Source organism: Mastacembelus armatus, chromosome 8 (genome assembly GCF_900324485.2).
Source record: "Mastacembelus armatus chromosome 8, fMasArm1.2, whole genome shotgun sequence".
In the NCBI taxonomy this organism is placed as follows: Eukaryota; Metazoa; Chordata; class Actinopteri; order Synbranchiformes; family Mastacembelidae; genus Mastacembelus; species Mastacembelus armatus.
The window spans coordinates 9,275,872-9,303,625 of record NC_046640.1 but is presented as its reverse complement, the minus strand read 5'-3'; the positions used below and the strand labels follow the sequence as shown (position 1 = coordinate 9,303,625).

Below are 27,754 nucleotides of genomic sequence, written 5' to 3'. Positions count from 1 at the left end.
CATTTTATTCCCCCCGCTGGTCCCTGTTGTCGAAAGTGTCGGTGTGAAATCACAGGTTGCATTCGCGCACACTGATGGAGAACAGGCGAGGCTTTCAGGTTGGTTACGCGATGGCCGCTCTCTCAACAATATAGGGGTTTTACAGCGGAAAACAATGGCGTGGACGCTCGGAGAGGAGTGCTGTTACCTAGACTGACTACCGGAACGATAGTACCACCGTTTTAGCTCGCCAGTTTTGCTGCAACGCAAGGTGGGAGATGTCCTGCTTCTGTTAGGGACTCAGTGTTTTCTTGTTCGTCTCCCGGGCCTGGCCGTAGCTGCCTACACTGTAGCGGCGGGTTGCTACTTTCGGATGAGCGGGCAGTAGGTCTCTAAGAGGTGGGGTCTCAATTTAGGCGAACCGCTGGCAAAACAAGTCAGTAGAGCCTCGAAGAGAGGCGCATAGCATTAATGGCACTCGTGCGATATTAGATATGTGTGCGAAAGATACAGAAGAACGGAGTTTTGACTCCTAACTTGCTAGTTAGCATTAGCCAACGGTAACAGTAACTTGCCCTAGCTAAACCGATATGACATAAGTGATTTAACATTAGTTAACGTCTTCTAAAGCAAGAGTTATCGATAAGGCTGCTGTTACTGGATAAGTCGGGCCCCGAGTTAACGAGGGTTTAACGTGAAACGTGTCTTGACGTTGGGAAACGGTTTTGTTGAGTTACGTTAGCCGTTGCTAACAGCAGGTTGCTAGCTGGACTAACTGTTCAGTGACGTAACGCTGGTCATTGTTTTGACAGCACGCAGCATCACAGAAGACCTCCTCGGTCTTATCGTGTTTAATTTATTTACTTTTTCTTTCTGCTTTCAAAATTACTGCTACCAGAGAAGTACACGTTTGGCTAACTGATGTGACGCAGCTCGTCGTTATGTTACGTTACGTTATCATACGGAGTACCTACTGCCAGGGGCCAGATATAATTTAGCTGTAATTAATGCAGCATTTCAGATTTGTATTGCTTCTTTAACATTTATTTGTTATAGATTCATTCCTCCTTGTGATCACTCTCATGCGGTTTTTGTGCTGCATTGTCCTAACTCGTGGGTTTCCTGTCACATCCAGTTGTAGGATGGATCCAGACAGTGGGACAGAAACACAAAAAGCTGTCAGTTTGCAATGGAAGAGCTACAAACTCGTCCAGGACCCAGCCATTAGGCGGGTTGCACAGAAGATTTACAGATATGATGGAGTTCACTTCAGTGTGCCAGTAAGTTCATTTCTGGTTTTTCCATGTATATTGTGTCTTTGTGCCCAGAATTATATGTTTTTAACTACCTGGTTAATTTTTTCCAGGACTCTGGCTTTCCTCCTGTGGGGGAACTGCGTGACCCTAGACCCCGGAGGCTATGGTCCAGATATACGGAAATGTCCCTTCCAGTGCCGAAGTTTAAAGTGAGAATAGCTGATCATTATTTCGTTTAATACCCACATAGCGTTCTCTCTTTGGAATGACTAGATCTGTTCTCTGATCTTGTAATACATCATTACAGCTTGATGAGTTCTATGTGGGTCCCATACCACTCAAGGAGGTGACCTTTGCAAGACTCAATGACAACATCAAGGAGCCCTTCTTGGCAGAAATGTGTGCTAAGTTTGGTGAGGTGGAGGAGATGGAGATCCTTTTTCATCCCAAGACCAGGAAGCATTTGGGCCTGGCCAGAGTGTTGTTCACAAGCACCAGAGGAGCCAAGGACACAGTCAAACATCTGCACAATACCTCTGTTATGGGTAACATCATTCATGCCCAACTGGATATAAAAGGTAAGCTAATAGACCTCATTGGAGGCATCTGGTTGAGGCTTACAAGTTAGTACAGTGATGCATTAGACAATTTTTGATTACTTTAATAAAAATGTTCGGTTAGTGACAGTATAAACATGTAATGCATTTGAAGTTTTGGTTGAAGTTTTGGTTAGCGAGTGCTTATATTCATCAAAACACACTGAAACATATTTAAACCGTAAACACAAATTAAAGCCATTAAAAATTAATTTGTGTAGGGCACATTGAACCCAAAGAGTGTAAACCTCTGCAAGGCAGCACAAACGTAACCTTATTTTCTTGTTCATCAGCGGATCACCTGGATCTGTGTCTGTGACACCTCAGCAGGGGATATGTCTTCTAGCCATTTTATTTAATTCAAAAAATGACCTGTAATTTACGAGAAGATATTGATCTGTTGTGAATTGCACAAAATGTATTACTTGTTTTTTGCCATCTGAGACTTTTAAAGTTGTTACATTTTTGAGGTTTCCTGTTTACTAATTTAACAACATGCAAATGAAACAGAAAAAACATACATCAGCAGTCTCTTGGTGGAGACCATTTATCTTAATTTAGTTCATCTTGAAAACCTCATTATCATTATATTTAGTTTATGGCTATGGCAAATTCATTTACAACTGTGTTTATCTTTTTCTGACATTTTCTTCCCTCCAGGTCAGCAGAGACAGAAGTATTATGACCTGATAGTAAACGGGTCCTACACTCCTCAGACAGTGCCTCTCGGAGGCAAGGCTTTGACAGACAGGGTGCAGCCTCAGGCCCCAGCACAACCACAGCCTGACACGGTATCATCACAGCATAAAGACACTTAAGTTATTTAACATTACTCTCTAGGTTCATATGTCAATGGACGTAAAGAAACATTTTCGTGTTTTAGCGGTATTACCCATGGTTGCATATTGTTTATGAATCAGATTAGATGTAGATGGGAGCCTTATTTCCTAAATGTTGGAATATTTTTCTTCTTTCTGCACAGTCATCAGAAATCAGGAGGAGACTTTCCAGTGAACTTGCAGTCTTGGCAGCAGGGGTCCAGGCCCTCACATCAGGAAACATCACCCCTTGCTCTGTGGACACTGGCTACAGTGAGCAGCGTCTGGACACCCCCCCCCTCCTCCATGTCAGGCCCATACACCCCGGGCTCCTCTACTTCCTCTCAGGGTGGAGGAGGAACACCTTACAGCTCCAGATCTGGGACTCCTTTTTCACAAGACACAAGCTACACTGGCAGCAGGTTAGTTGTAGATATTTAGCATATGGATAGTTACATATTTTTAACATCTTATTTTTCTCTCCATTTGTGCATAAATCCTGTGTTTTATATATGTTGTTTTTTTTTAAGGCAGTGCCCCAATGTCAACCACAACTATATTGCAGTAACAGCATTATAACAATATACAATTTAGTGTATGTCTGTTGGAGAAACCTAATTGCTAAAATAACATGGAAAAGTACACTTTGGGCCTTGTTCTTTTGGTTATTTGACTCAAGTGGTTGGAGTGGTATGGTAACTCATGGACAAGTATGTCTTTGAAGAGTATGTCTCATGGAAGAGTAGTTTGTGAATGTGGACCTAAGCTTGAATAAAAAAGTAATGAATTGCTCAATTGTGTCTCTCAGGCATACTGGCTACAACACTGGCACCTTGGGCAGTGGCTACCCTCCTCAAGACATGCTGCCTTCCTCCTCCTCATCTTCTGCAGTCTCATCTACTGTCGGTGGATATAAAGTGTCTCGCTACTCTGAGGATGCACAGGAACCTTCAGTGTATCATCGAGGTCGCCCTATATACCCCCCAACCTCATCGTACCGTCCCACTGAGCCACCATGTTACCCACCATACCCAAATGTTGCAGGGCCTGGCCCACACATGGCTCACCACTCCTCAATGCTGCCGCCACCTCTTGCCACCCAATATGATCAGCCCCCACTGTCAGAAAGGGATAGGGACCGTGACAGAGACTCAGGAGGCCGCTATGGGCCAGGGGGGATTGGTTCTAGAAGATCATCGTACCACCACCAGCAGGATGTAATATCTTCCTCAAAGTACCATTCCCATCATTCCCACCACCACTCAGATCGCAGGGATGACAGGGGGTACCGGCGAGACAGCCTGGGCTCCCGTTCAGGTGACCACAGCCACCAGAGACATCGCAACCACCATCATTCTCACAACCACCATGGCAGCAGCAGCCGCAGAAGAAGCAGCCACGACCGCGACAGAGATCGAGACAGAGACCGAGATAGAGATAGAGACAGAGACAGTGACTACTCTAACAGCTCTGACCCCAGATATAATTCTAACTCTTACCGCTCTTCTTCGAACAGCATGTCTCCTCCCCCTTCATCTTACTCCTCATACGCCTCTAAAGAGCCTGCCCCAGCCCCTCCTCAGGGACTGGATGCTTCCACCCGTCTGGGTGGCACAAGTGTTGCAGAAAGGGGCTCTCTGCCTTCAGTAGGTGCTGACAAAGACTTCCATGCTGGTCACCATAATGCTCTGCCTCCACCTCCCCCCCCCCCCCCGCCCCTTCCACCAGCCTCTGTTATTGCAGCGGCTGTTGCAGAGACGCTTGGAACGATGGACTTTAACCAGGACAGTCCAGCCCGTGAAGAGCAGTGGACAAAACCCAAACGCCGTCCCAGCACCCCACCCGCGCCTCCAAAGACGCCCCCACCTTCCTCCCCGCCTCATCCCTCCATCAGTTCCTCTTCCACCTCCCCGTCCTCGACCTCACTCCCCCATCACCTTCCTTCTTCATCCAGCTCCCCAGCACCTCCCCAACGTGACTCCTCTTCCCCTGAGCCAGATTCGACCAATGAGAGTTTACCGTTCGTCTACCACAGCAGCAGTCTGGACTCTCGTATTGAGATGCTCCTAAAGGAACAGAAGGCTAAATTTTCTTTCCTGGCCTCTGATGAGGAAGATGAGGAAGACAGGAAAGAGGAGAAGCCAAGGGGTGCACGTGGGGATGGAGGAGAGCGAAGAGGAACGTCAGGTGATGTAACAGGGGAGCACACAAGTGGTAATCAGGTAGGAGACGGTGGGGATAAGGAGCACAGAAGGAAAGGGGAAAGAGACAGAGATGGCCACAGAGGAAGGAAACGAGGAAAGGGAGCTGAGGGTAGAAAGAGTCCTACTGTACTTGCAGCAGCAACACCAACCTCTTCCACCTATTCTCCTCACATCCCACCTCCAGAAGAACCCCAGCCACAGGTGGGCTTGACTGGGCCTGCAGTTTTGCTGGAGGAATCTTCACAGACTGTATCTGCTGATACACGGGAAAGGACAGGCGCACATACACCACCTTACAATGGCCAGAGTCAGGTAAGATCAGCATGTAATGAAACTTTTATTGGGTCTGAACTGCATTTTTGTACCAACTCTACTTGTTGTGTTGATGTAAAATCTCTTGAAATTTCTCAGGGTACTACAAACCAGGCAGGAGTAAAATTTCGTTCACATCCTCAACAAGTTTCCTCTCCAGTTTTTACTTTTAATAATCAATAGAAAAGATCCACTACACACATGAATGTTTTGGGTTCTGCTTTCCTGAATTACCTCTACACTTGATGATCACAACTCTTCAGCACTTAGCACTATGCAACACATAGGCAGCCTAATTGTCTTTTTTGCAGTGGAACAATAACACTGGATAGGGTAGTATTGTTTGACATCTCATTGCTGTAATAAAAGCAACCCCCAAATCAATGTTCTGTAAAAATGTTTCTTGTATGTGAAACATGAAAAAGCATTGTGAAGCCAAAGTGTTTGTAACCCCATTGGGAAAGTTTGGTTTTCACTTTGGTATTTAAGACGCTGTTTGTTTCCCAACTGATATAAGTAAACTCTTCTTTTTCAGTCATCCCCTCATTCTTCAGGGGAAGACATGGAGATCTCAGACCAGGAGGAGGAGGAAACTACAATAACAACAGTGACCACGCACCAGCCCTCAGTCACCTCAGGCTCCTCACCCTCTTCATCGCAGGCCACCATGCCTTCACAAACAACAGAGCCCTCGTCATCACCACCACCCATCTCTGACACTTCACAGCACTTTGGCACCTCGATGCACCCTCCCATACCCTCTTACCCTCCTCATTTGCCTCCTCCGCCTCCTCCCGGTTACTCGCTCCAGCCACCACCTCCCCCAGGGATCCCTCCTCTTCCCCACATGGAGCTGCACCCTGAGTATCCTCCTCCCATGCCCCACCACATGTATGACTATGCTGCCTCCATGGAGCTGATGAACCAGTACAGTGGTGGAGCACCTATGTCCTTCCAAATGCAGACGCACATGCTAAGTCGTCTGCACCAACTACGCATGTCCTCTAACGGTACACCGGGTCCTGGTGAGGCAGCCACTGCGGACTACACATCCTACCATCTCCACTCTATGCCACCAACCCACACACATCACCCCTACATGGACCAAGAGGGGAGTGGAGCAGGAGCTCATTATGACCAGGACCACCGCTACATGCCCCCCTCACATGCCCTACCCCTACCCTGACCCACACAGCACCCAGATACCACCCCATCCCCACCATGGCATCCCACCTCCCCATACAGGCTGGCCACCACATGTCTTACCACCACACTACCCCTCTTACATGCCCCCACCAGGCTATGACTCCATGCTGCCTGGTGATGGAGATGAGTACAGGGCTTCAGGGGAAGAGATACCCATGCTGGCTGAGAATCCACATGAGGCTACGGTACAGATGGTCTTGGCCACTCTGATCCAGGAAATGAAGAATATCATGCAGAGGGACCTGAACCGCAAGATGGTGGAGAATGTCGCCTTTGCCACCTTTGATGAGTGGTGGGAGAGGAAAGAGACCAAGGCCAAGGTAAGGAAGGCTAATTTAACACTTCTTTTTAAGCCTGCTGTTTTTGGTTTTTGTTTAGAAATACAGTTTTATTCCCATAATTGTGCTGATGTTGAAGCAGCATTGTAACTAGCAAGTTTCCAAAGCTGTCCATACTTGAACCTGATGTCAGTTACATAGCTTTATTGATTGATAATTTTATATTGTATTATTATGTTTTATTCTTCCAGCCTTTCCAGACAATGGTCAGGGGGGTGTCAGCCTTGCGGGATGATGAGAAAAAAGAGGAAAAGGTCAACCGTCCGCGGGAACCTCTCATGTCTCTTGTGGATTGGGCAAAAAGTGGTGGCATGGAAGGCTTTTCGCTCCGAGGAGCACTGCGACTACCTTCCTTTAAGGTAAAAGCAAAACACTGCAGAGAACTTTGGACTGTATCTCCATGTTTGACAACTTGAAAAATGAAAACACCTGCACCTACCTCTCCAATTATATACACACGGTAAACAAAAAGTCACCTTCATTGTATTGCCTAAGTTGGAACCATTGGACCTTTGAATTCTAACAGACATGCATTACCTAACAGTCAAATTGTCCTGATAACATGGCCAGGAATCTGGACTAATGAATCTTAGCATATTATGAATCTTACACATTATTTATGTTGATTGTTGAAGTACAATTGACAACTGATTGTCAAATCTTTAAGTATAAGTTTATAGTAGTTATCAAAGATGGTCATAAGTCAATTGTGATTTATCAAAAAATATTTTTGTCAAATTGTGCAGGTGAAGAGGAAAGAACCTCAGGAAGGAGACATGAAAAGGCCACGACCCTCAACGCCACCAGATGAGGATGATGAAGGTTTGTGTAGCCCATGTTGAAAAATTTAAAAGGTTATTAGGCTGGTTGCATTTAACATTATCTTGTTTCCAGCTGCTGATGGAAGAGTGCCAGAGGCAGACAGGCATGGAGCTGAAAGGGACAACAAGAGGAGGAAAAAGAAGCCAAGAAGTCGTAAACCTTGGGAGCTTGACAGTGAGGGAGAAGAAACATCAGATGGCTCCTCGACTGAAAAGGTTTTTTATTAGTTCTTTTAGTTTGTTCTTTTTGGCAAACTACAAAAACGAAATGGACTGTGTTTTAGGGCTGCAACAAGCAACTATTTTAATAATTGATTAATCAGCCAATTAAGTTTTTGATTAATCAGTTAATCAGCCTTGTACAAAAGGAATTCAGAGAAGTCTGTTTTAAGAGTCTTATTGTCAAATATGAACTTTAAACGAGTTTGCTACACATATAATAAAAATAAAACTAATTATTTTTATGTGTGATGACATTTAAACTGCAGCGACATGAACATTGCCATACATTATCCTGGTGAGCTGCATGTAAAAACACAACTGTCCAAGGAATACGGTCTGGACATTAGCTGGACTTTGCTCCTAAGGGTTCACTTGACATTATGTGAGCCAGTGGCGGACAGACCATCACTTTCGCCTCCAAGTTATTGTGTCAGTTGTTGTGAGAATCATAAATATTTTTTTGGATGACTGATTATCTGACAACATAACAGAAAAATTAAAAAGAGAAGGCACCACCACTATTCACATAACAGTGTAAAAATTGTTTAATCATAGAAAATGTGACTTTCACTCTTCTTCACTTCTGCCCTTTTCTGCTCTTGAGCTGCTCACAAACAGCTACATCACTAGATCCAACTAATCAATACATTATATACAATGCATTTATATAACTGACAGGTGTCAACTATTTTAATAATCGATTTTTATTGATAATATTGATTAGTTGTCGCAGCCCTACTTAGTTTTATGCATTTGGCATGCAAACAAATGGATTTTTACTTGCTTTGTGTTACAATGTGGTATTAAGTTGAATAGGAATTGTGTTGTTCTCGCTCTCATTGATGGCTAGATGGCAGCATTTCACTGTAATCTATTTTCAGTTTTCTAACAATTCTTCTTTTATATGTAGGAGGATGAGGAAGAAAGTGAAAAGGAGTCTGATGGTAAATCATAACCATTAATTTCACGACTGTCTATTTCTGTGTTTATATTCAATATAGGTGAAAGTAATACCAAATATCTTCTTTTTCTTAGATGATGGCCTTAGTGCTGATAGTGATGAGGAGAGCCTCTCCTCATCCTCTGAGGGCTCTTCCTCTTCAGCATCCTCGTCTTCATCCTCTTCTGAGGATGAGGACGAAGAGGAAGGGGAGAGGGCCGAGAGTGAAGAGCCAGACACCATGGATGAGTCAACCATGGACAGCACAACAGAGAAAGAGAACAGGTATAAAAATTCTGTTTATTTCACTGTTACCATGCAGCAAGAAGAGCTAGGCTAAAAATACATTTTGTCAGGGTTACCTAATTATATCATGTATTTTCCATCATTCTATTATTGTTGACTTTAATTTATTCTTCTCTTTTTCTTAGGGAGGATACTGCAGCTGCTGTTTCAAAGGCAGAGGTCAAAACAGGTTAGTCCCAAGTCCTCATCAGCTTCAACATAATGAACAACTGATAAACTGCAGTGAATAGCACAACAATTTAAAAAGCTATGTGTAGTTTGGATCAGCCTTTCAAAACTATATTTCTAACAGGTGAAGCCAAGGACAGCAAAGGAGATACAGCCACGATGCCTACCAAGCGCCCTCCATCACCACCATACCCACGTCCTTCATCCCCAGTCGTTTTTGTGCCCCCTCTCAAGAAACGCAGGAAAACTGTCTCCTTCTCCACAGAGGAGAATGACAGCAAAACACAGCAGTCGACTGCACCGCTGTCTCCATCTCCCTCACAAGTGGCAGCTGAATCTCCCCTCCTATCGCCAAGCAGGCTTTCCGATTCATCCATCACTGCTGTCCCAACCCCATCAACCCGTCCCACTCAGAATATCCAGCTGCTTCCCTTTGCCTCCAGACCAGGAGAAGGCAATGCCCTCATCCTACCGCCATCAGGGCGAGCTCAAGATTCTGAAGAATCCAAAAAGGGAACCCCCGTTTCCCCCCAGACCACACCTGTCAAATCCCTCGGAAAACGGGGTGCAGGCAAAGACTCCCCCAAGTCTCCTGTCCCTCCTGTTATGGTTTGTCGTACTGTGCAGAATCTGCCTTTGGATCATGCTTCTATGTGCAGGATGGCCTTCGAGGAGGCACCACCTCCACTTCCTGTCAACAAACGGTCCAGAGGCAGACCTCGGACAACCAGCTTGTCTGTTTCATCCTGTCACTCCCTCAGAGAGGAAGACGAGGATGAAGAAGAAAGTGAGCAGCGGCTGCGCCTCAGAGAGCAGGTGGGGGCATCCAGCCTCCTGCAGCTGGCCTCAACATCAACCACTGACCTTTCTGTTTTGGCAGATGTAGCCTTAAAAATGGACCCTGATGCTGGGGACTCAGAGGAGACAGAAACATCTGATGAGGCAGAGGAGCAGAAGATGGAAGAGGGTGTCTTCTCTCGAGAGTCGCTGGCCCTCGTTATGAGCCCTGAGGGTGTAAATGTCATTATGGAGCACAACTACTGCAAACCACCTGTTCTCCCAGCTCCACCCACTGCTAAACGGACTTCTTCTAGACAGGACTCCTCGGTCTTACTCCCAGCAGACATCAACACCATTTCTGGTGTTCTTGAAGCACCAGAGGAGGTGATTGGAGAGGCACTGCCATCCAGGGCAGACACAGGCGAATTATTGTCTGCAGTGGGATTGCCATGTGAGTCTGAGGATGTGGGCCAGGCTGCAGCTGTACCTCCATTATCAAAGAAGAAGAGTGTGATTGGAAAAGGTCTGGAAATTGAAAATGACAAGAACCAAAAGAGGAGAAGAAGAGACAAAGAAAACCTTGAGGTTCACCACACAAAAAAACAGAAAGAGCAGCCAGGAAAGAAACAGAGGAAGCGGAAACTAGAGGTGCGTGGGATGTTTTCTGTTCTTGTAAATGTTTTGTGGAAGTCAAAATCTGAAATGGCACACGTGCACACACATCCCTATTATATGAAGTGATGTTATTGAGTTTAATCAGTAGATATGTGGTATGATTTGTAATTATTTGCTGTAAAAAATGTACGAGTCAGTTGAATTAACAGATGGGTATCCAAACAGTAGACTGCCTCATTAAATTTTTGGTCTTAGTGGTGAACACAACTTGTTTTTCCCATGACATTTAACTTTATAAAAAATCATAATGCTCCTGAACACAGGATTTATTCAGGATTATGCACAATTTATTGTGCTGTGCATACACATTTTAAAAAGATATTATTTAATATTGTAATGTATAATATTATTTATTATTGTGATAACTAAAAAGCAACAGTGTAACTTGTCTAGATCAAAGAAACTGATATGTCAACACAGCCTTTGTTTCCAAAGTTCCTTTCATTCACACTTTATAAACAGGAATATTGCTCTTCCTCTCCTCAGGATGCAGACTTTGAGGAAGATGTTGATGTGGAGGAGCTCGAGTCTGGAGAGCTCTCAAGTTCAGACACTGAGGAAGAGGTGGTTGAAGAGGTGAGGAAGAGTGAGCGCCTCTTTCTGCAGGAAGCAGGGGTGATGTCATCGCCGCGTTGGCCGAAACCTGTCCCAGCACCCGAGCAGCCAGCCGTGAAGTTTGAAAGCCGCAGTGAGTTTGAACAGATGACCATCCTGTATGACATCTGGAACTCTGGTCTTGACGGAGAAGACTTGATGTTGCTGAAGAAAACTTATGAGAAACTGCTACAGGATGACCACAACTCTGACTGGCTCAACGATACTCACTGGGTCCACCACACTAATATCCTTATCTTTCAGTATTAAGCATATATGTGTGATTGGTATGGAAATTAAGCAAACAATCTATTGTTGTTTCCACTCATTAAGTAACTTATATAATATAAAGTTGTGATATGAATATAAAGTCATTATCGTATACTGCTATTGTCCTTGACCTTTGAGCTGCACTAACCAATTTGCCGAACCCTCGGCGTAAGAAGAAAAACACAGATGGCCAGCTACGTGAGCATGTGACTGGGTGTGCCAGGAGTGAGGGCTACTATGCCATCAGCCGCAAAGAGAAGGATGTCTACCTAGACCTAGACCTGCCTGAGCAGGTCATACGAGAGGTGGAGAATGTTGACAGCTCGGTAAGCATACGATTACATTCTCTATTGACTTTAGCATTCTAAGACATATTTTTCTTTACCCACACCATTTTGCTGTTGAATTTCTTTTTCCGTTTTTTTTTTAATACCAACAAACTCCACTGTGGTTCCCAAACAAATGTTGCCAAGGTGTTTTCAGCCGGTCCATTTGTGAAAGCTGTTGTTTACACTGCTAAAATGAACTTTTAAAAATGCTGAACGCTTGTCCTGTATCGCTTAGTCTTTGATGACTCAGTGTAAACAGATATCACTCATGGTTCCTACTGCCCTGACAAGTACCTACTCTGGACTAGAGGCTAAAAAATGTCCCCTATAACAGTGTTCTGAGAACTATTATAGTTCTGTAATGTGAATCTGTAAATGTAATGTATAATAACTATAATAATATATATAATAACTGAGGCTTTCCAAAAGGTAGAAATAGAAGCTGATGGATGGGGGCAACAGTGATCAGGTTTTCCAACTTCATACCTTATTGTAAAGTCCAGAGATTTTGCAGATTTATAAAATACAGTAATTTATGGTTGAACCAAGCAAATTTAATTCATTCATAGACAAAAAAAATCACATCTTTAAAGCCATTAACATTATATATTAGTTTCAAGATCCCTGTATAGTTTTAGAAGTCTAACTCATTTATTTCATTCTGCCCCCTTTTGCTTTTGTAGGTGCTGTGGTCACAATTTAGCCTTTAGACATTTTTGGTTTCTCTTAGGAATTTTCTCTTCTGGTTTAATGTTCAGTATTGGGCTTTACTAGATCAGAAATAAGGCCAATCACTAATGTTTTTTTTCTTCTCCGTATCGTTCACCCGATTGTTTCCATGCGGGGTCTGCTGTTGCTTATACAGTTGATGTGATGTTTTCTGGAAAAATATGCGTAGCTGTGTTTAGTTGCTATGCAGTTGTTGGGGCTATTATGGTTTTCTTGACTTTGTGCTATCTCTCCCTGTCTCCGTGGCGATGAACATATTTTTTTTTTTATATTCAAGGCTCACTCACTTCAGAGTTTTCATTAACAGCAGTCATACCGTGCTTCTATGCTTCACTGAATTGCTTTTGATGTCCTGAAACACAACACGCCTGCACCTGTCACAGACACTCAGAGATATGGTTTGGTCTAGGGGGTGGTCTGACTGAAGGAATAAAGAGTGGAAATGTTTTCCAAGCACATAGTAAGGGTGTGCTTCTAAAAGGCTCGAGTTCCTGATAAGCACAGAGTCTTTTTAATTTTAATGCCTCTCTTTTCCTTCACTCATGTTATAGACAGAACACCTGGCATATATAAGCCTGTCTGTGTATTAAATTATTTGCTGCAACCAAACTCACCTTTCCACGACTGCTACAAGTGTTTTGACCAAACGGAGGGTTTTGGCGACATACAAGCAAAATACAGAAGTGTGTGTGCGTGCGTGTGTGTGTGTGTGTGTGTGTGTTACTTGAAGTTGATAATGGTGCAGCAAGGTTGTTTAGCAAGGCAAAGGATTACTTTGTTTAAAAATAAAACTTGCCCTCAGGACTAAATACAAAGATCAGCTTATTTTTAAATAATGTTGATTCAGAGTCAGTATCTCTTAAAAATACTTTCTTCAATATATTTCTCTGAGTCATGATTTTTTTTTTTTTTAATAGAATTGGCATTTATCTGCCAGCTCTACTACTGAACAGTGTGGACTTCAACTTCAGTTTTGTTTCCCAGTAAACCATTATAAAAATGTTTAATGAAAGACAGCTTGTAATAATTGCCAGTATTATTTGTTTAAGAAATAGGACATGACTTGCCTCTGTCCTTCCTCTTGCCACTTACTCAGCCTAGTGTACATTCACTGTCATGTGTTTCCACATGAACCTTGGCTGCACTAACGTTGCTGCACATTGTGGCTAAAGTGCTTTACTGGTTCCGTCTCCTCCAACTCAAGGCCATGTGATAATGTGAAAGTGTTCTAGTGGATCTTTTGCAAAGCTCTTCGTTTATCTGTTTAATGCCAGGGAGCTAACCGGGTGCTATCAGAAAGGCGTTCAGAACAGCGCCGCCTCCTCACGGTCATCGGCACCACAGCTGTCATGGACTCTGACCTGCTCAAGCTCAACCAGCTAAAGGTACAAATGGGATAACTGCCATGTTAACTTATGTACCCACTCAGATCTAAGTGTGTCGTACAGTTTTACACAATATACATTATAAAGTCAGTCTGTACATGTAATCCTTCTGGACGGAGTTTTGAAAGCAGACATCACAATCCAAATTCACACTTTCGTACTCCAATTACTTTAACAAACTACATTTTTCCAGTAACCCGTAAAAAAAAAAATTGTCTTCAGAAAGCACTGTAGTTTACTTTAATCACTATAAATCACTGTCATGCCTCACAGAAACTTTATGTTGCTTTGTTCTGTTAGGCTGCACCATCATTTCTCTATTGACCAGACATTACTGTTTCCACTAGGCTCTAGGATGATAAAACAGGTGTTCATCCACAGCAAATATAAGATTAAATAAGACTAGAGTCACAACCAAGAGGCTCTCGGCCACTCTTGTATTATTTTTGTATATATTTGAATATATTCTGGAAATGCTTTATTCCCTAGCAGCATTTTGCCCTGTGCACAAACTTTGAGATACTACTAACATTCAGAAACGCTGGAAACTACTAGCTTTAAACAACTTTAAAGCTGTACTTTATATATTGCATATAAATATTTTTGACACTTGTAGAAATAGTAAAAGAGAGCTGTGCTCTCTCGAGCCGTTTCAGGCCAGACTTGTTTCTCATGAACGACAACTTGACCTGGGGATGCATGCATGCTGTGTTAATCACAGGCGTTAACCCTTTGACACACGCTGCCTGTTTCCAGTTTGTGACACAGAAAGGAAGTCAATGCTGGATACTCTCCATTAACAGCAACACCCTTAAAAGGGTGGCAGCCAAATTATAGAGTGCTTACATCTTTGGCTGGAAGCTGTTTTGCACTGTGGATATCTAAAATGTGTATACTTAAGGGAGTCATATCTTTTCTTCTTTTTTTGTTTGCTTTTTGTTTTTTTCTTTTTCTTTATAAAGGTTTTCTGATACTTGTACACAATGAAGACCCTTGTATGTGAATCCTACAAATCTACTAGACCGTTATTACAATATCTGCTTTGTCCTCGTAGTTCCGCAAGAAGAAGCTTCGTTTCGGACGCAGCAGGATCCATGAATGGGGACTGTTTGCAATGGAGCCCATTGCTGCTGATGAGATGGTCATTGAGTATGTGGGTCAAAACATCCGACAGGTATGACGTCCACATCTCGAATATGCTAATCAGTCTGTGCTGAGCCAGTGATGATTTCAAACCACAACTTTCCACATCTCACTACATTCTAATGTAAAGCACTGTAAATATGACAGTACATATAATATAAAGCATTCATGCAGTGTTACCATCAGATCAGTGAACAGTTGTTTTATGTGTTTTCAGATGGTGGCTGACAATCGAGAGAAGCGGTACGCACAGCAGGGCATCGGGAGCAGCTACTTGTTCAGAGTGGACCACGACACAATTATAGATGCCACCAAGTGTGGAAACCTGGCGCGATTCATCAACCACTGCTGCACTGTGAGTCTTAACATCCTTAACGTTCTCCTCTTCTCTGGATATGTGTCACAGCAAACAGGCTGTGACTAAATGTATTCTGATTTATTGCTCATGTTGCTCTTCCTTTCTTCTTCTAGCCAAACTGCTATGCTAAGGTTATCACCATAGAGTCCCAGAAAAAGATAGTGATCTACTCAAAGCAGCCCATCGCTGTCAATGAAGAGATCACCTACGACTACAAATTCCCCCTGGAGGACAACAAAATCCCTTGCTTGTGTGGAACAGAGAACTGCCGTGGGACACTGAACTAGTAGGCACACTTCTGTCCGTCACTTGCCAAAGGCAGCCAGACTTTCAACCTCCAGGGTTAACCTCCTCACCCAAGAAAAACCACCCTCCACTGACCCCTCTCACTCCTGTGAATGACCTCACAGTACCCAGGAAACAGAGACGCACACACTTGCACTTTTCACACACACTTAATTCACTTGGCAATTCTGCTGGCTGGTGCGTGACAGGGGCCTCTGTGGCAGTGTTGTTGGACTTGATTGGGTAACCAAGTTGTTGCAGCCAGGCCTGAAAGATCTCGCCTTTTTCCATGCCAATATCCGTTTGAAGTAAGACAATGAAACCTGAACACAAAAAAACCCCACTGGTGTTTGCTTATGTCACCTCCCGAAATCTACAGCCTGGGATCATTCTTTTAGTGTGTCATCCCTTCCTGCACCCACACACACTGATCCGCACACAGACGCACAGGAATATCAGACAAATTCAGGGTTTTTAAAATTGCTTGTTAAGGGCGCACTTTTAAGATGACGAACTTCAATCAATTTGGTCTTCAGTTATGCAAGATTTCCAAGTGTGAAGATTGTTTTGGGGCTTTTTAAAATTTCATTTCATAGTATTATATAAGAATATAGCTATTGCTGTTATTATTGATATTGTTATTTAGTTGCATTAGCTGTAAGTATCTTACAGTGCAATGAGCTTCAGTGTACCCACCCAGTCCTCAGTGGCTTCTGATTCACCAGCCCTATAAAACAGTTGTTTCCCTTCTCCACTATGTTACTTTCCTAATACGGCACAAACATCTGTCTGGATGAGAGTGAAGTCCTGTGAGCTGTTGTTTTTAACCCATTGTGAAAAGATGTCAGTTAAGTTGTTGCTTTAAAATGTGTTATTTTTAAATGGCTGCTTAATTTTTGTCTGCTTTCTCAGCACAACCAGATTTGCCCTGTGTTTGTTCTTTTTTGGCTTTTTCCAAAGTTTGTACGTTACGTCAACAACATGTCGTTCAAGAAAAACTCTTCTAGTGTTTGTTCAGTCAGTTCCTCCTGTGTCATTCAGTTTTTGTCTTCTGCGATATCCCCACGTTTTGTTTCAGCTGGCAGATATCACGTTTACTTTTCTGCAAGGCTTTTTTTCAGCTGTTTAAGCAAATATTACCACCAAACAGATGCATTTCGGAGTATAAATGTTTGGTCGTTGTTTATCTTCGTCACTGCGTGTGCTAAAGTGTTTTTAAAAAGCACATTTATTTGATTAGGTCAGATCTCTTTAAAGGTTTACCTTAGTAAAGTTTCTTTTTTTTCTGCTGTTTTCTGGGCCTTTTCAGAATGCGTTAGTCTGTATTTTATTTGAAAGTGGGGCACAATTTGCCTGACACAAAACACCTCTCACTGGAAAACTTTGTAATAAGTATCTCAAGGCAAACAAAAGTCCACATTGTAAGATCTCATTGATGGTTTAGACAGGTGGAGCTGCTGTGAGCCTCAGCAGGTTAGTGATCTGCTGCAGACAGAAAGACGTCTATAGCCCTTGTGTTGTCTCTGTTTTTAATATTACTGTGGCTGTCCAAAGTTTAACTTCCGTTTTGAACTTTTAGCTACCAGAAGACTTTTTTTTTTCTTTTTTCGTTCACACCCTGACAGGTTAATGTGTAAGATATTTCTTGTTGCAATGGAAGCCTTTCAGTACAAACCCACCCTCTTTACTACAGGACAAAAAAATGAGAGGAAAAAAATAACAAAATACATGTAAATATTGTAGAGGTGTTTGTTTCTCGTAGAAACACACTGATTCCAAGCTGTAAATATGTTGTTCCTTTTCCTCTCTCCATGAGTAGGAAACATGTACATACCTTCCATTCATTTATTTTTTATTGTTTTTCCTTTTAATTTGATGATTATTTTAATATTATTTGCAATATTTCTCTTGTATTAATGCGTTGGAACCTTTATTAATGGTGCATTAAAATATTTTTTAAATAAATATAAACCTTGTGTGTTTCTTTAAAAACCTTCAGGCTTACTACTGTTAATAAGTTCAATATTGTGTCCGTATTAGTGTCTGAAAAACATACTAGACACAGTAGATGATGTATGTAGTGTACATATAAATAACAGATTCAACAGGAAGTTGTGTAGCGGAAACCCTTGCATTTGCAAGTTCGACATTTCCCGTTGTGCGAGTGGAAGCACGTGAAATCAGACCTGACAATTCTGGCCTTCATAAATAACCTGATAACGACAAAGGAAAATGGAGAGATAGAAACTTCCTAATTCTCTGACAAACATTTGGCTGTCCTTTTCTCTAGGTAAAGTCATTCTACTACTGCCTGACAGATATTTTCAAGGTGGGATCTTTATCAGAATTGAGTTCATGACTTGGCGATGGCACATTGCAGGTTTATGGGAATCTGATATTTTTGGTTTTCAACGCATGAGTCACTGAAGAGCTGGCTGGGACTGGAAATAGCTGAAAACTGCTGTGTGCGTGTGCTCACGTTATCAAACACGGGTCAACAGATTATTGCCTAATTTTTCTCAGGCCTGAAGGCTTTCACACGACAGTTAAATACATATTCAACACCATTTACTTTAACAATAATGGCTCCTATGAGATTAAAATAAGCCTAGACAGAAATAGGTATAGTGCTGTATTTACAGCAGGAGTATGCTGCCTATGTGATGTATAATTTGAAGCTCATGGGAGCCAGCATTGGTTCTGCCAGTCTGATGTGAAATGAGTCTGTAAAAATTAATCTGAATTTAGAAATAATATACGTCATGTATGAACATTTAGAGAGCTCAATCAAATTGTGTGTGTGGCAGGTTGACCCATATATACTGTCATTGGTTTGACCGCGGGCGGGGGGGGGGGGAGGAGAGGGAGGAGGAAGAGGAGCGGTGGGGGTTTTGGTCTGGAGAGCTCAGACGCGTTTGGCACAGTGCGTCAGGTCTCAGCTGTGACTGCAGCAGCATGTCAGAAAGGCACCGCAGTCTCGTGTATCTGATCACCGGAGGGTCCGGTTTCCTGGGCAAGCACCTGATCAACACTTTGCTGGAGAAAGAGGAGAAACTGGTGGAGATCCGAGTGTTTGACAAACACACAGACCAAAGTTTAACTACTCTGAGCACCGGTAAGACGCGCAGCTGTTTCAATGTGATAGTCATCTCTGTTATCTGCGTGGTTTTTTTTCAATATGACTCTGGATTTTTGAAATTTCGTGCTGCTTTAAAAGTCTTATCTCATATGTGTTGGGTCGCAGGTGTGTTTTATTTTAAAGCTAAGCCACCAGGCGTTTCTGTTTTTATATATCACAGTTCAACATGTGAACGTCTCTGGAGATCTTCTTTGAATTTTATATTTCTGCCTTAAAAGGAAAAGAAAATGTACATTTTGAGTCAATCCTGACAATCAAATGGCAGAGAAGCACTAGACTGTGTGTTTTCAGGGCTCATTTCCAGGACTTGGTTACACATACTTTGAATCTTTAAGTTGGGTTTTTTTTTTTTTTACTAAACAGCTGAACTCTGTGGACTAAACAGAAACTTTGGCTCAGCATTGATTTCTCCCCCATGATCCATGGTCATTAGCTCAACCTGTTGTGTTGACAGCTTGGCCTTGAATCCCGGACAACTCCCCATCACTTCAGATGTCAGGATAAAGATGTTGTAACGTGTTTTTTACTGTCATTGCTGTCACACCCACTGTGCCTTTTCCATGGAGCCAGTAAATCGACCCTGAGGGGAATAATGTCACGTTATTCGTTTACTTCCTAAAGGGGGTAAAACACACACGTCAGGGGGAAAATGCTTTGTTCAGCTTTTGTTATTCGCTGTTAAACAGGACTGATGCCTGCAGTGTGGGCCCCTGGGAGACCAGCAACACTCACTGCATGAATTACAGCCTGAGGACAATGAGATGTTGACTTTAATGTGTGTGTTTAGGTGCTGGATAATCTAGTTAGTATAATTTAATCTGAATTTGGACAGTAAGAGGACAAGTAAGTAAGGTGTGTAAGTAAGGTGTGTCTGACTCCATGTTTAAAGTTCAGTTGTGTTCAGCGTCAGCTACGGACTCTTGAGCGGCTGCCCTTATCTATGTGCATTTCAAGGACGGTACACGAGAGCAAAGATAAACCACAGGTGTCAGACTTTCGTATATGATAATGACACTCAAACACTGTTGAATGAAAATTATCATGAAATCCAACATGGGGCTTTTCCAACCACAGAAACAGGTGGGTGATACTTTACTATACTACAGGTATTAACACAGTGTATCATGAAAGGAGAGCCTGCACAGACGGTTGAGCTAATCTGCAAATTAGAGCTGTGGTTGAAGCAAAGCCTGGATCTGCTGGATGAACCAGGGACGTTTTGTAATCGTTTGACAAACAATGTGGGTAAATTATCCACAGCCCTCTAGCAGTGGAAATGTTTGCAGTTGTTGTGAAAAGAGCCCTGATGTTGGATCACGTACTGTGCCGTGTGGTTTTAATTTTTTTTTTTGTCTTCCTGTCTCTCTCTCTCTCAGAGCGGACGAAGGTGGTGGTCATTCAGGGCGACATCACAGACTATGGCAGCGTGTTGGAGGCTTCCCGGGGGGCAGATGTTGTCATCCACATGGCCAGCCTGGTGGACGTATGGCACAGAATCCCGGAGACCCTGATCCACTCGGTCAACGTGACAGGTGAGACCTCAGGGAAGTGATGAATGGAGCAGAGGAAATCCACGCCTAATCCTTCTGTGGGTGTTTTTCCAGGACATGTAACTTTGAAAACGGTGGTTAAAAGGATGTTAGACTGACAGATTTATGTCATTTTACTGAATACGGGCACAGCCCATTTCTGGCGTGGCAGAGATATTTATCTTAATACTCACAGGAATAAATGTTTTTAGGCTTTAGATGCACTTAGTTTGGATCAGTTCATTGTTGGGTTTGGTATTTTCACTGACACACTTTCAGGCGTATCTTTTAAACATTCGTTCAGGAAATACCGGAGTTTATTTGAATGAATTCCTGAAATGATTTCAGGAATTCAAAATCTTTTTGGCAGTGAGATACATGGGACTGATGAAATTCTCTCCACAGCATAATGTCAAATGCATTGGAAAATAACCAGCGTGAGTCTAAACCAAATCCAAACTGAAGAGTGAATAATTAACGTTGTCTCTGCCTGGCTTTGTCTTTCTGGTTTGTGGATGATGCATTTGTTGACGTCTGGCCTGGATTGTCTGGAGTGATTCAGCAACTAGACAGAAGATGCTTTTGTCATCTGAGAACTTTTCAGAAAAGGGCACAACAGACCTCTTTCAGATGCATCAGACCGATTACCTGATTCACATGAATCCTGTGGCAAATGCAGAATAAATTCCCAAGTGATGCTGTGCTGTCTTTGTTCAGATAATGGTATCAAACCTCAAAGTTCATCCAGGTTTTGTGAAGTGCCCTGACAGAAACCTGCTTTGATTCTCACATGAAGATTGAGGGTCAGCTTACACCACTTAACACTTGAAAAGAATTTTAGATTATTTTCCTCAAAGGCTTTTAATCTTTTAATCACTTGTGCTTCAAATTACACACTCCCTCATCTTCAGACACAAAAGACAGAATTCTCGTTGTTGTTGACAGGCTCAGTACAAATTTCATTTCGGCTCACTCGGAAGAAATGTCACACTGGAGTTGGATGTAAGAGTTTACTGTGCTGGAGACAAACTCTGACTTCTCTGGAGAACATACCAGAGGTTTCCCATTCCAGTGAACCAATGGGCAGCCTCACATATAAACATCCACTGAAGTGCTTACAGGAGCCATTTGATTTTCCAGGTGCCTTTTATTTATAGCAGCGCTCCAGTTTATCGGATAATTTATGCTTTCCTTTCTTTTCCTTTTTTTTTTTTTTTTTTTTTGGGTCTTGCTATCTAAACAATGGATTGTCACGAAACTGTACAGCTGTTTATTTATCACAGTGATGATAATGATCCCCTGACTTTTTCTCTAGTGCCAGTTTTTCAACTTTAACTTTTCACTTATGGTGTTGTCACTGTATTTATCTCAAAGCACAGCCTCATTACAGCCACTTGTATGTGCGGAGCCTCTTGTTTGTTTAGCAAAATGATTTAACATTGCTGTGAAATTTTCAGTCCCATTAATGAATTTCCTTGTAGCTTGTACAGCAGAATAAGGAAGGTATCTCAGTGTTGCCGCATGATCAAAAAATATCTCAGACGCCAAGTATAATGGACGATTGATCTTTAGTGAAAAATGTCCCAAGCCACTGTCATCAGAATTTCTTTCATTGCCTGCCAAATTGGACTAGATGCAGCGGTACAGTCTACAGAGCATATCGCCTGCTCCTCTGCCACTGATCAAATCAAAAACAATTGCACCTGTAAACATTTTAAATAGATAGTTTGATGTATTTTTTCGTATGTATGTATTTTTTTCCTCATTTTGCAAAGATCAGATTTCTTTCCACTGCAGGTCCATTAATAAAGACCAGGTGCTAGTGGAGCATTTAAAGCTGTTTTGTTCCTGTCAGCTAATCTGGACACGTGGATTTAATGTTTCTAATGAATTTCCTGTTAATTTTCTCCTTATGTGACCAGATATAGTATCAAGACTTCCTCTTCAATGTGTTACAGTTTCAAATGGGCCTTTCAGATTTGCCTATCTTATTTCAGTGGTAGAGGTACAGGCAGTTATTTGTCTGTGGAGAATGGAGATATGTGTGTGTGCGTTAACCAATTCAGTGAAACCCCAGCATCCTCCGCCTCTTACTAAACATTTCTTTTCTTCTCAGGGACGAAGAATGTGATCAATGCCTGTGTGGAGTGCAGCATTCAGAGCCTGATCTACACCAGCAGCATGGAGGTGGTTGGCCCTAACGTCAATGGAGACCCGTTTATCAGGTGAACCTCAGAAAAATAGCATTGTGGGTTTACTTTTTCTGTACCCTGCTGAGTTTTATGCTTTATTCCACTGATGAAGTGGCCCGGTGTGCGAGTGTCATCCTGAGGGAGACAGGCATAAGCTTTATCCACTACTGTGAAGCGCATTGTGCCTCTGGGATACGGAAGTTAAAAAGCATCAGTCACACTGGGTGCTAACATTAATATTTAGTCTCAGCAAGAATATCTAACAGTCCCAATAACAATGTATACCTGTATACACATACCTGTGTTTGAGGTCCTGAAGCAGCAGATGCTAGGAAGAAATCATTAACTTACTAATGTAATAATCAAAACGTAACATTTTAGCTTCAGACCAGGTGGAAATGTCGTCATAGACCTGGTTATTGGTTATTTGTAGTACACTGCCATATTTCTCAGGGATTCTGTTCCCTTATTACTTCATTCACAGTTTATCTGCAAAAACCTCTGAAGCCCCAATTCAAAGATGACAGTGACATTTGAAGCTTCAGATCTCATCAGCCACATAATTAAAGCTTGGACACAGTGTAATGAAACGTTTCACTTCACTGGAGTGAAACAGAGCTTCGCTAAGATGCAGCCTACTCAACAGAGGACAGAGATACTATAGAGACGCGACATTTGAATTCCTGTCTGTTATGATTCTGTGTTAACAATCTTGCATCTTTTATTCTTTTGATTCCACCATCATGGAAAACATGAGACCTGTGAAGAGAAGATAAAAACACAGAGGGTATTCAGTGTCCTAGCAATATAATCAAAGACTATAATGAAAACAACGCTGTTCCCATGCAGGCTCACTCTTTTTTCCTTCCTGCAACGTACATGTGATATATTCTCTTTGAAGCTTTGCAAATGTCAGGTGTGTCATATATATGGTATGTAAAGCATCTGCAGCCATACAGCTACCAACATGCCTGCCTACTTTATTTTCAAACACAGGATTTACCAGTTGTCATGTTAATACAAACTGTTGCTTATTAAACAAAAAAAAAAAAAAGTTAATAATTAATGTGGATTAAGAAAAGCACAAACATGCAATTCATAAAAGGTGCAGCTGAGGAGCTGCAGATTTAAACCTCTGATGAAGGTGCATTTTAGCACTAAATCCTCTTGTTTACCTGGTTCCTACCTGTGAAATCTGCCATCTCCCACTGACCTCTGGTAGAACTCTGTCTCGAGGGATGTCTGCATCATATTTTGGCACAAGGTTGCACAGAAACCACATCAGAAGCAAAATCAAAACTAAACGACAAATCATGTGTACCCCTCGTAGAATGACTCAGAGCCACACGAGTCATTCTTTCTGTGTAGTTTTGGTTACTGGGAGTGTTGTGACACACACAGTGTGTTCTTTCTCAGAACCGGTTTTTAGCCCACAGTCTCTCTACCAGTAAATTTAGTGGTTTTCTTGCCCATTTACTTCATCAACCTCACATGCAAGTTACGTAAAATCATTTTGCTCCTATTTATCCTACAGTTTGTTAATCTGCTTGTCAATAATATAGTATTATATAACAACACAGCCACAAACCTAAATGACATGTGTTGGAAATGGGCCCTGGTCTAAGAACAAATGACTATTTTAAACAGATCCATCCTCTAAGTGAATACTTTCCTCTTGAGTTGTTTTCCTGCTTCAGTGCAGCTATTGTGTGTTTGCAAATTCATATAACATGTACTTTAGTTTGACATAACAACAGCTTTAGGTTTATTTTTTGGGATAGTTTACCTGTTTTAAATGGTTTCATGTTTTTGAAAGCTTCGTTAGCAGTATGGTTAATGAAGAATATAGACCACAGTGGTTATTACATTACATGAAAACCATCCAATACCCTGTACAACAAGGGGAACATGTGCAGAAAATTAGAAACACTTCCAGCATCTTTGCGCCGTGAGCAAGAATGTGTGTGTGTGTGTGTTTGCGTGTGTTTGCACATACATACAGCTGTATCCGACATCTCTATCACACCACCATATTAAGTCTTACTGTAGTATATGAATCTATTATTGTCTGCTTTTGTCAGAATAACTTACTTTGGCTCTATATGTGTGTGTATGCCTGCAGGTCTACATTTGACCATGTTTAACAACATTCCTCTCACATATGTCAGCATCAGAAAATTCCCATGTGTTGTTTCCTAAATTCCTTCTCTAACTGCTAGGCTTGTTTTTAAATAGGGGCAGCGAAGAAACACCCTACAAGGTCAAGCACACTATGGCCTATCCCAGGAGCAAGGCAGAGGCAGAGAAAATTGTACTTGCAGCTAATGGCACCAAGGTACCTTGCACTTCACAGCATTCACTTCACAGATAGCTGGTTTGTCGTTTCCTGGTGCCTACATTTTTATTGTTTACATTCTTAAGATTGCAGAGAATTTTCTGACCACTGTGATGCACATTTATTAAAATCACATTTTAACTATAAAGTACATATAGAGACATTCTGAGAAAATTAAAACAGTGTTGGAATTCAAATCGTAAAACTCTAATGGTGCTATAGAGCTTAAATAAATATAAAAATATATATATATATGTGTTTCCATTCGGATATGTATATTAATACTATTACTCGCTATATGATATATAACGCTGAATATCACATTTTATATATTGTCATCGTAACCTGTTAGACCAGGGAGCACACTCAGAAAGCAGTAGATGTTTGTTTTTCTACTCTGTGTTCACTTGAATTCCAGCCTGGAAAAAAAAACACTAGGAGGGAATTTCTTGCAGTATTTCATTTTGCAATCAAAACCCACAAGAATCTACCCTTTCACCCCTTTGTGTTTAAGAAAGTTACATTTTCTAAACTCTTCTCTAAATTTTAACACTGAGTGCTGGTTTTGCCTCCTGTGCAGGTAAAGGGTGGAGGGTGTTTATACACCTGCTCTCTGAGGCCGACAGGGATCTACGGTGAGGGACATGAGCTTATGAAGGACTTCTACAAACTGGCTGTTCAAAGAGGAGGCCTGGTTATTGGGGGGGTCCCAGACTCCACTGAACATGGGCGGGTCTATGCTGGTGAGTCTCAAATTAAAGTTGTGGTTATGTGGCACAAAAGCAGTAAATACAGTGTTTCCTGTAGCCTGAAGAACCACTAGCTATTTACTTTATAACCCTGAGTAAATCAAATTGCAATTGAGAACCAATCGTTACCAGCTTATGTTCAGACAAGGGCTAAATGCAGAAACAGAACTGCTGCTTCCTCTGCATTTCACAGGAAGTCAGGTTTTCTTTGCATCTGATAGATCTTACAGTCGGTTCAGACCTAAAAAAAAAAAAAGTGTGATGCGATCTTCAGCTGACACCTGCTAGTTTCAAATGGCAGACAGTTGGCACACTATGTTGTTGCAGCATGCTGATCAGCATTAAGAAAAGGCCAATCCAGGTTTCCTCGGCTGTGATAACACCCCCCTGAGAACAGTATGAGCCAGCACGTTCTGACTTATTACTTTGTATTATCATTCGTCATTACATCAGCTGTTGCTTGCTGCATGTTGAAACGAGTAATCAGACTTGTGTTTTTATTTTGTATAAGAACTCCCACATGTGCCACCGTCTTATGCCACCCTGCGAAAACCTTTTGCCACCCCATGTAAAAATGTCTCGATGAGCCACCGCTACATGCACCAGTGGATCATATTTAAAGCAGCGCTTCTACACTGATATTACAGAAGTGGAACCACAGAAACGTTTAATTGTACAGGAGAGCTGCCAGACCTCATGTTGAAAGGAGTAATGGTTACTAAATACTGAGTTGCAACTTCCCTTTTCCTGAATTAGACGCCATAGAGCCTTTGTAGTTGCGGCATGTACTCAGCTGACGTAAGAAATGATGTGAGTGTATGGTAAAGTGTTGTGATAGAGCAGACTTTTGATGTAAAGATTCTTGACCTAATATCTTGCATCTCTTTCTGAGCGATGTATATTAGTAGTGATTTTAAAACAGTTGTGGTATTAACAGGCTTCTTTCTCCAAAATGTTTTGAGAATTTTTTTGTAAATTTTCTTGTAAATTTTATGTAACATTTGTTTAGAAAAGTGCTCTATAAATGAATTTTAGTATTATTATTATTATTATTATTATTATTTAATCTGGTTTCCATCCATTTGTTTGTGTTGTTAGGCAACGTGGCGTGGATGCATGTACTTGCAGCTCGAGCGCTCAGAGAGCGCCCACAGACGGTAGGAGGTGAGGCTTTCTTCTGCTACGACGACTCGCCTTACAAGAGCTATGAGGATTTCAACATGCTCTTCCTCTCTGTGTATAACTTTCGGAGGGTGTGCATGCCCTTATCGGTGATCTGGTTCTTAGCCATGATTAATGACCTGCTCCGCTGGCTACTGAGCCCTATATATAACTACACACCCCTACTGAACCGTTACACCTTGGCCGTAGCTTGTACCTCCTTCACGGTGAAAACAGACAAAGCTCTGCGTTACTTCCAGTACCGTCCCCTGTACAGTTGGGATGAATGTCAGGTTCGCACACAGCGCTGGGTAGAAACGTTCCTTGAGGACAATCCCAAAGACTCTTAACATGACCTCCCCTCCTGGAACACATACCAGAAGCTGCTGTGTAAATACACAGGACTCTAGTGTATTGCATAAAAAATGCTTCAGTTCTGTAGTTCAGCAAGTTTGCTGTTCAAAGAGAGCAAAAACATAAATACAGCACACACGCCCAACAACATGGAAATACAGACTGGAGAATGGAAAAAGTCATGTGGCAAAGTGCTGTTTAAAAAAAAAAAAAGCAAACAAAAAAAAGAATGTGAAGGTCAGATACATGATGGGAATTAGTTGTCACCACATATGTTTGTTATGTTAGTTGCACATTTACAGTTATAAAGACATAATAAACTTAAATAGTACATAATCATATTTTTTAATTAAGTCAATTATCTCAAATGTAAACAGAATCTTTACTACATATTTATATATAGCTCCTAGAAACACAGCTCTATGCCTAGGTGTTGTTGTACTTTACATCTGCATTTTTAAAATGTTATGATATTGATGTTCTTTTTAATGTAACTAAAATTATGAATGTGTTTAGAATGATATTTGTAGTTTTTACAATATATATGTTTAACTTTCTTCAATAAATATTAATATATTCTA

The 27,754-nt window shown here is 41.8% G+C and overlaps 2 protein-coding genes across 2 annotated transcripts; both read left to right on the top strand.

Annotated features, from left to right (window-relative positions):
* The first annotated feature begins 75 nt into the window (after positions 1–75).
* setd1a (SET domain containing 1A, histone lysine methyltransferase) lies at positions 76–17,679 on the top strand. The gene is given in 23 exon segments (XM_026324526.1): positions 76–98; positions 1,115–1,259; positions 1,346–1,444; positions 1,543–1,813; positions 2,492–2,622; positions 2,814–2,942; positions 2,944–3,071; positions 3,458–5,165; positions 5,701–6,321; positions 6,323–6,691; positions 6,901–7,068; positions 7,456–7,531; positions 7,604–7,746; positions 8,663–8,696; positions 8,788–8,977; positions 9,124–9,167; positions 9,291–10,594; positions 11,108–11,462; positions 11,630–11,811; positions 13,818–13,928; positions 14,983–15,102; positions 15,289–15,426; positions 15,543–17,679. Coding segments are annotated over 22 exon segments (6,633 nt in total). The 5' UTR covers positions 76–98; positions 1,115–1,121; the 3' UTR covers positions 15,717–17,679.
* Positions 17,680–18,620: 941 nt separating this feature from the next.
* hsd3b7 (hydroxy-delta-5-steroid dehydrogenase, 3 beta- and steroid delta-isomerase) lies at positions 18,621–27,754 on the top strand. Its single transcript, XM_026325836.1, has 6 exons — positions 18,621–18,829; positions 20,230–20,385; positions 22,499–22,607; positions 24,810–24,909; positions 25,490–25,652; positions 26,757–27,754. Exons 1-6 carry the CDS (start codon positions 18,670–18,672, stop codon positions 27,167–27,169), a joined length of 1,101 nt encoding a protein of 366 aa, XP_026181621.1. The 5' UTR covers positions 18,621–18,669; the 3' UTR covers positions 27,170–27,754.

What these genes read in the sequence shown, in the direction of transcription:
- hsd3b7 (XM_026325836.1), top strand. Translation starts at nt 18,670, where the DNA reads ATGTCAGAAAGGCACCGCAGTCTCGTGTATCTGATCACCGGAGGGTCC. An exon ending in CCACTCGGTCAACGTGACAG is followed by an intron (nt 20,386 to 22,498) that starts GTGAGACCTCAG and finishes TTTTCTTCTCAG; the next exon opens with GGACGAAGAATGTGATCAAT. An exon ending in AATGGAGACCCGTTTATCAG is followed by an intron (nt 22,608 to 24,809) that starts GTGAACCTCAGA and finishes GTTTTTAAATAG; the next exon opens with GGGCAGCGAAGAAACACCCT.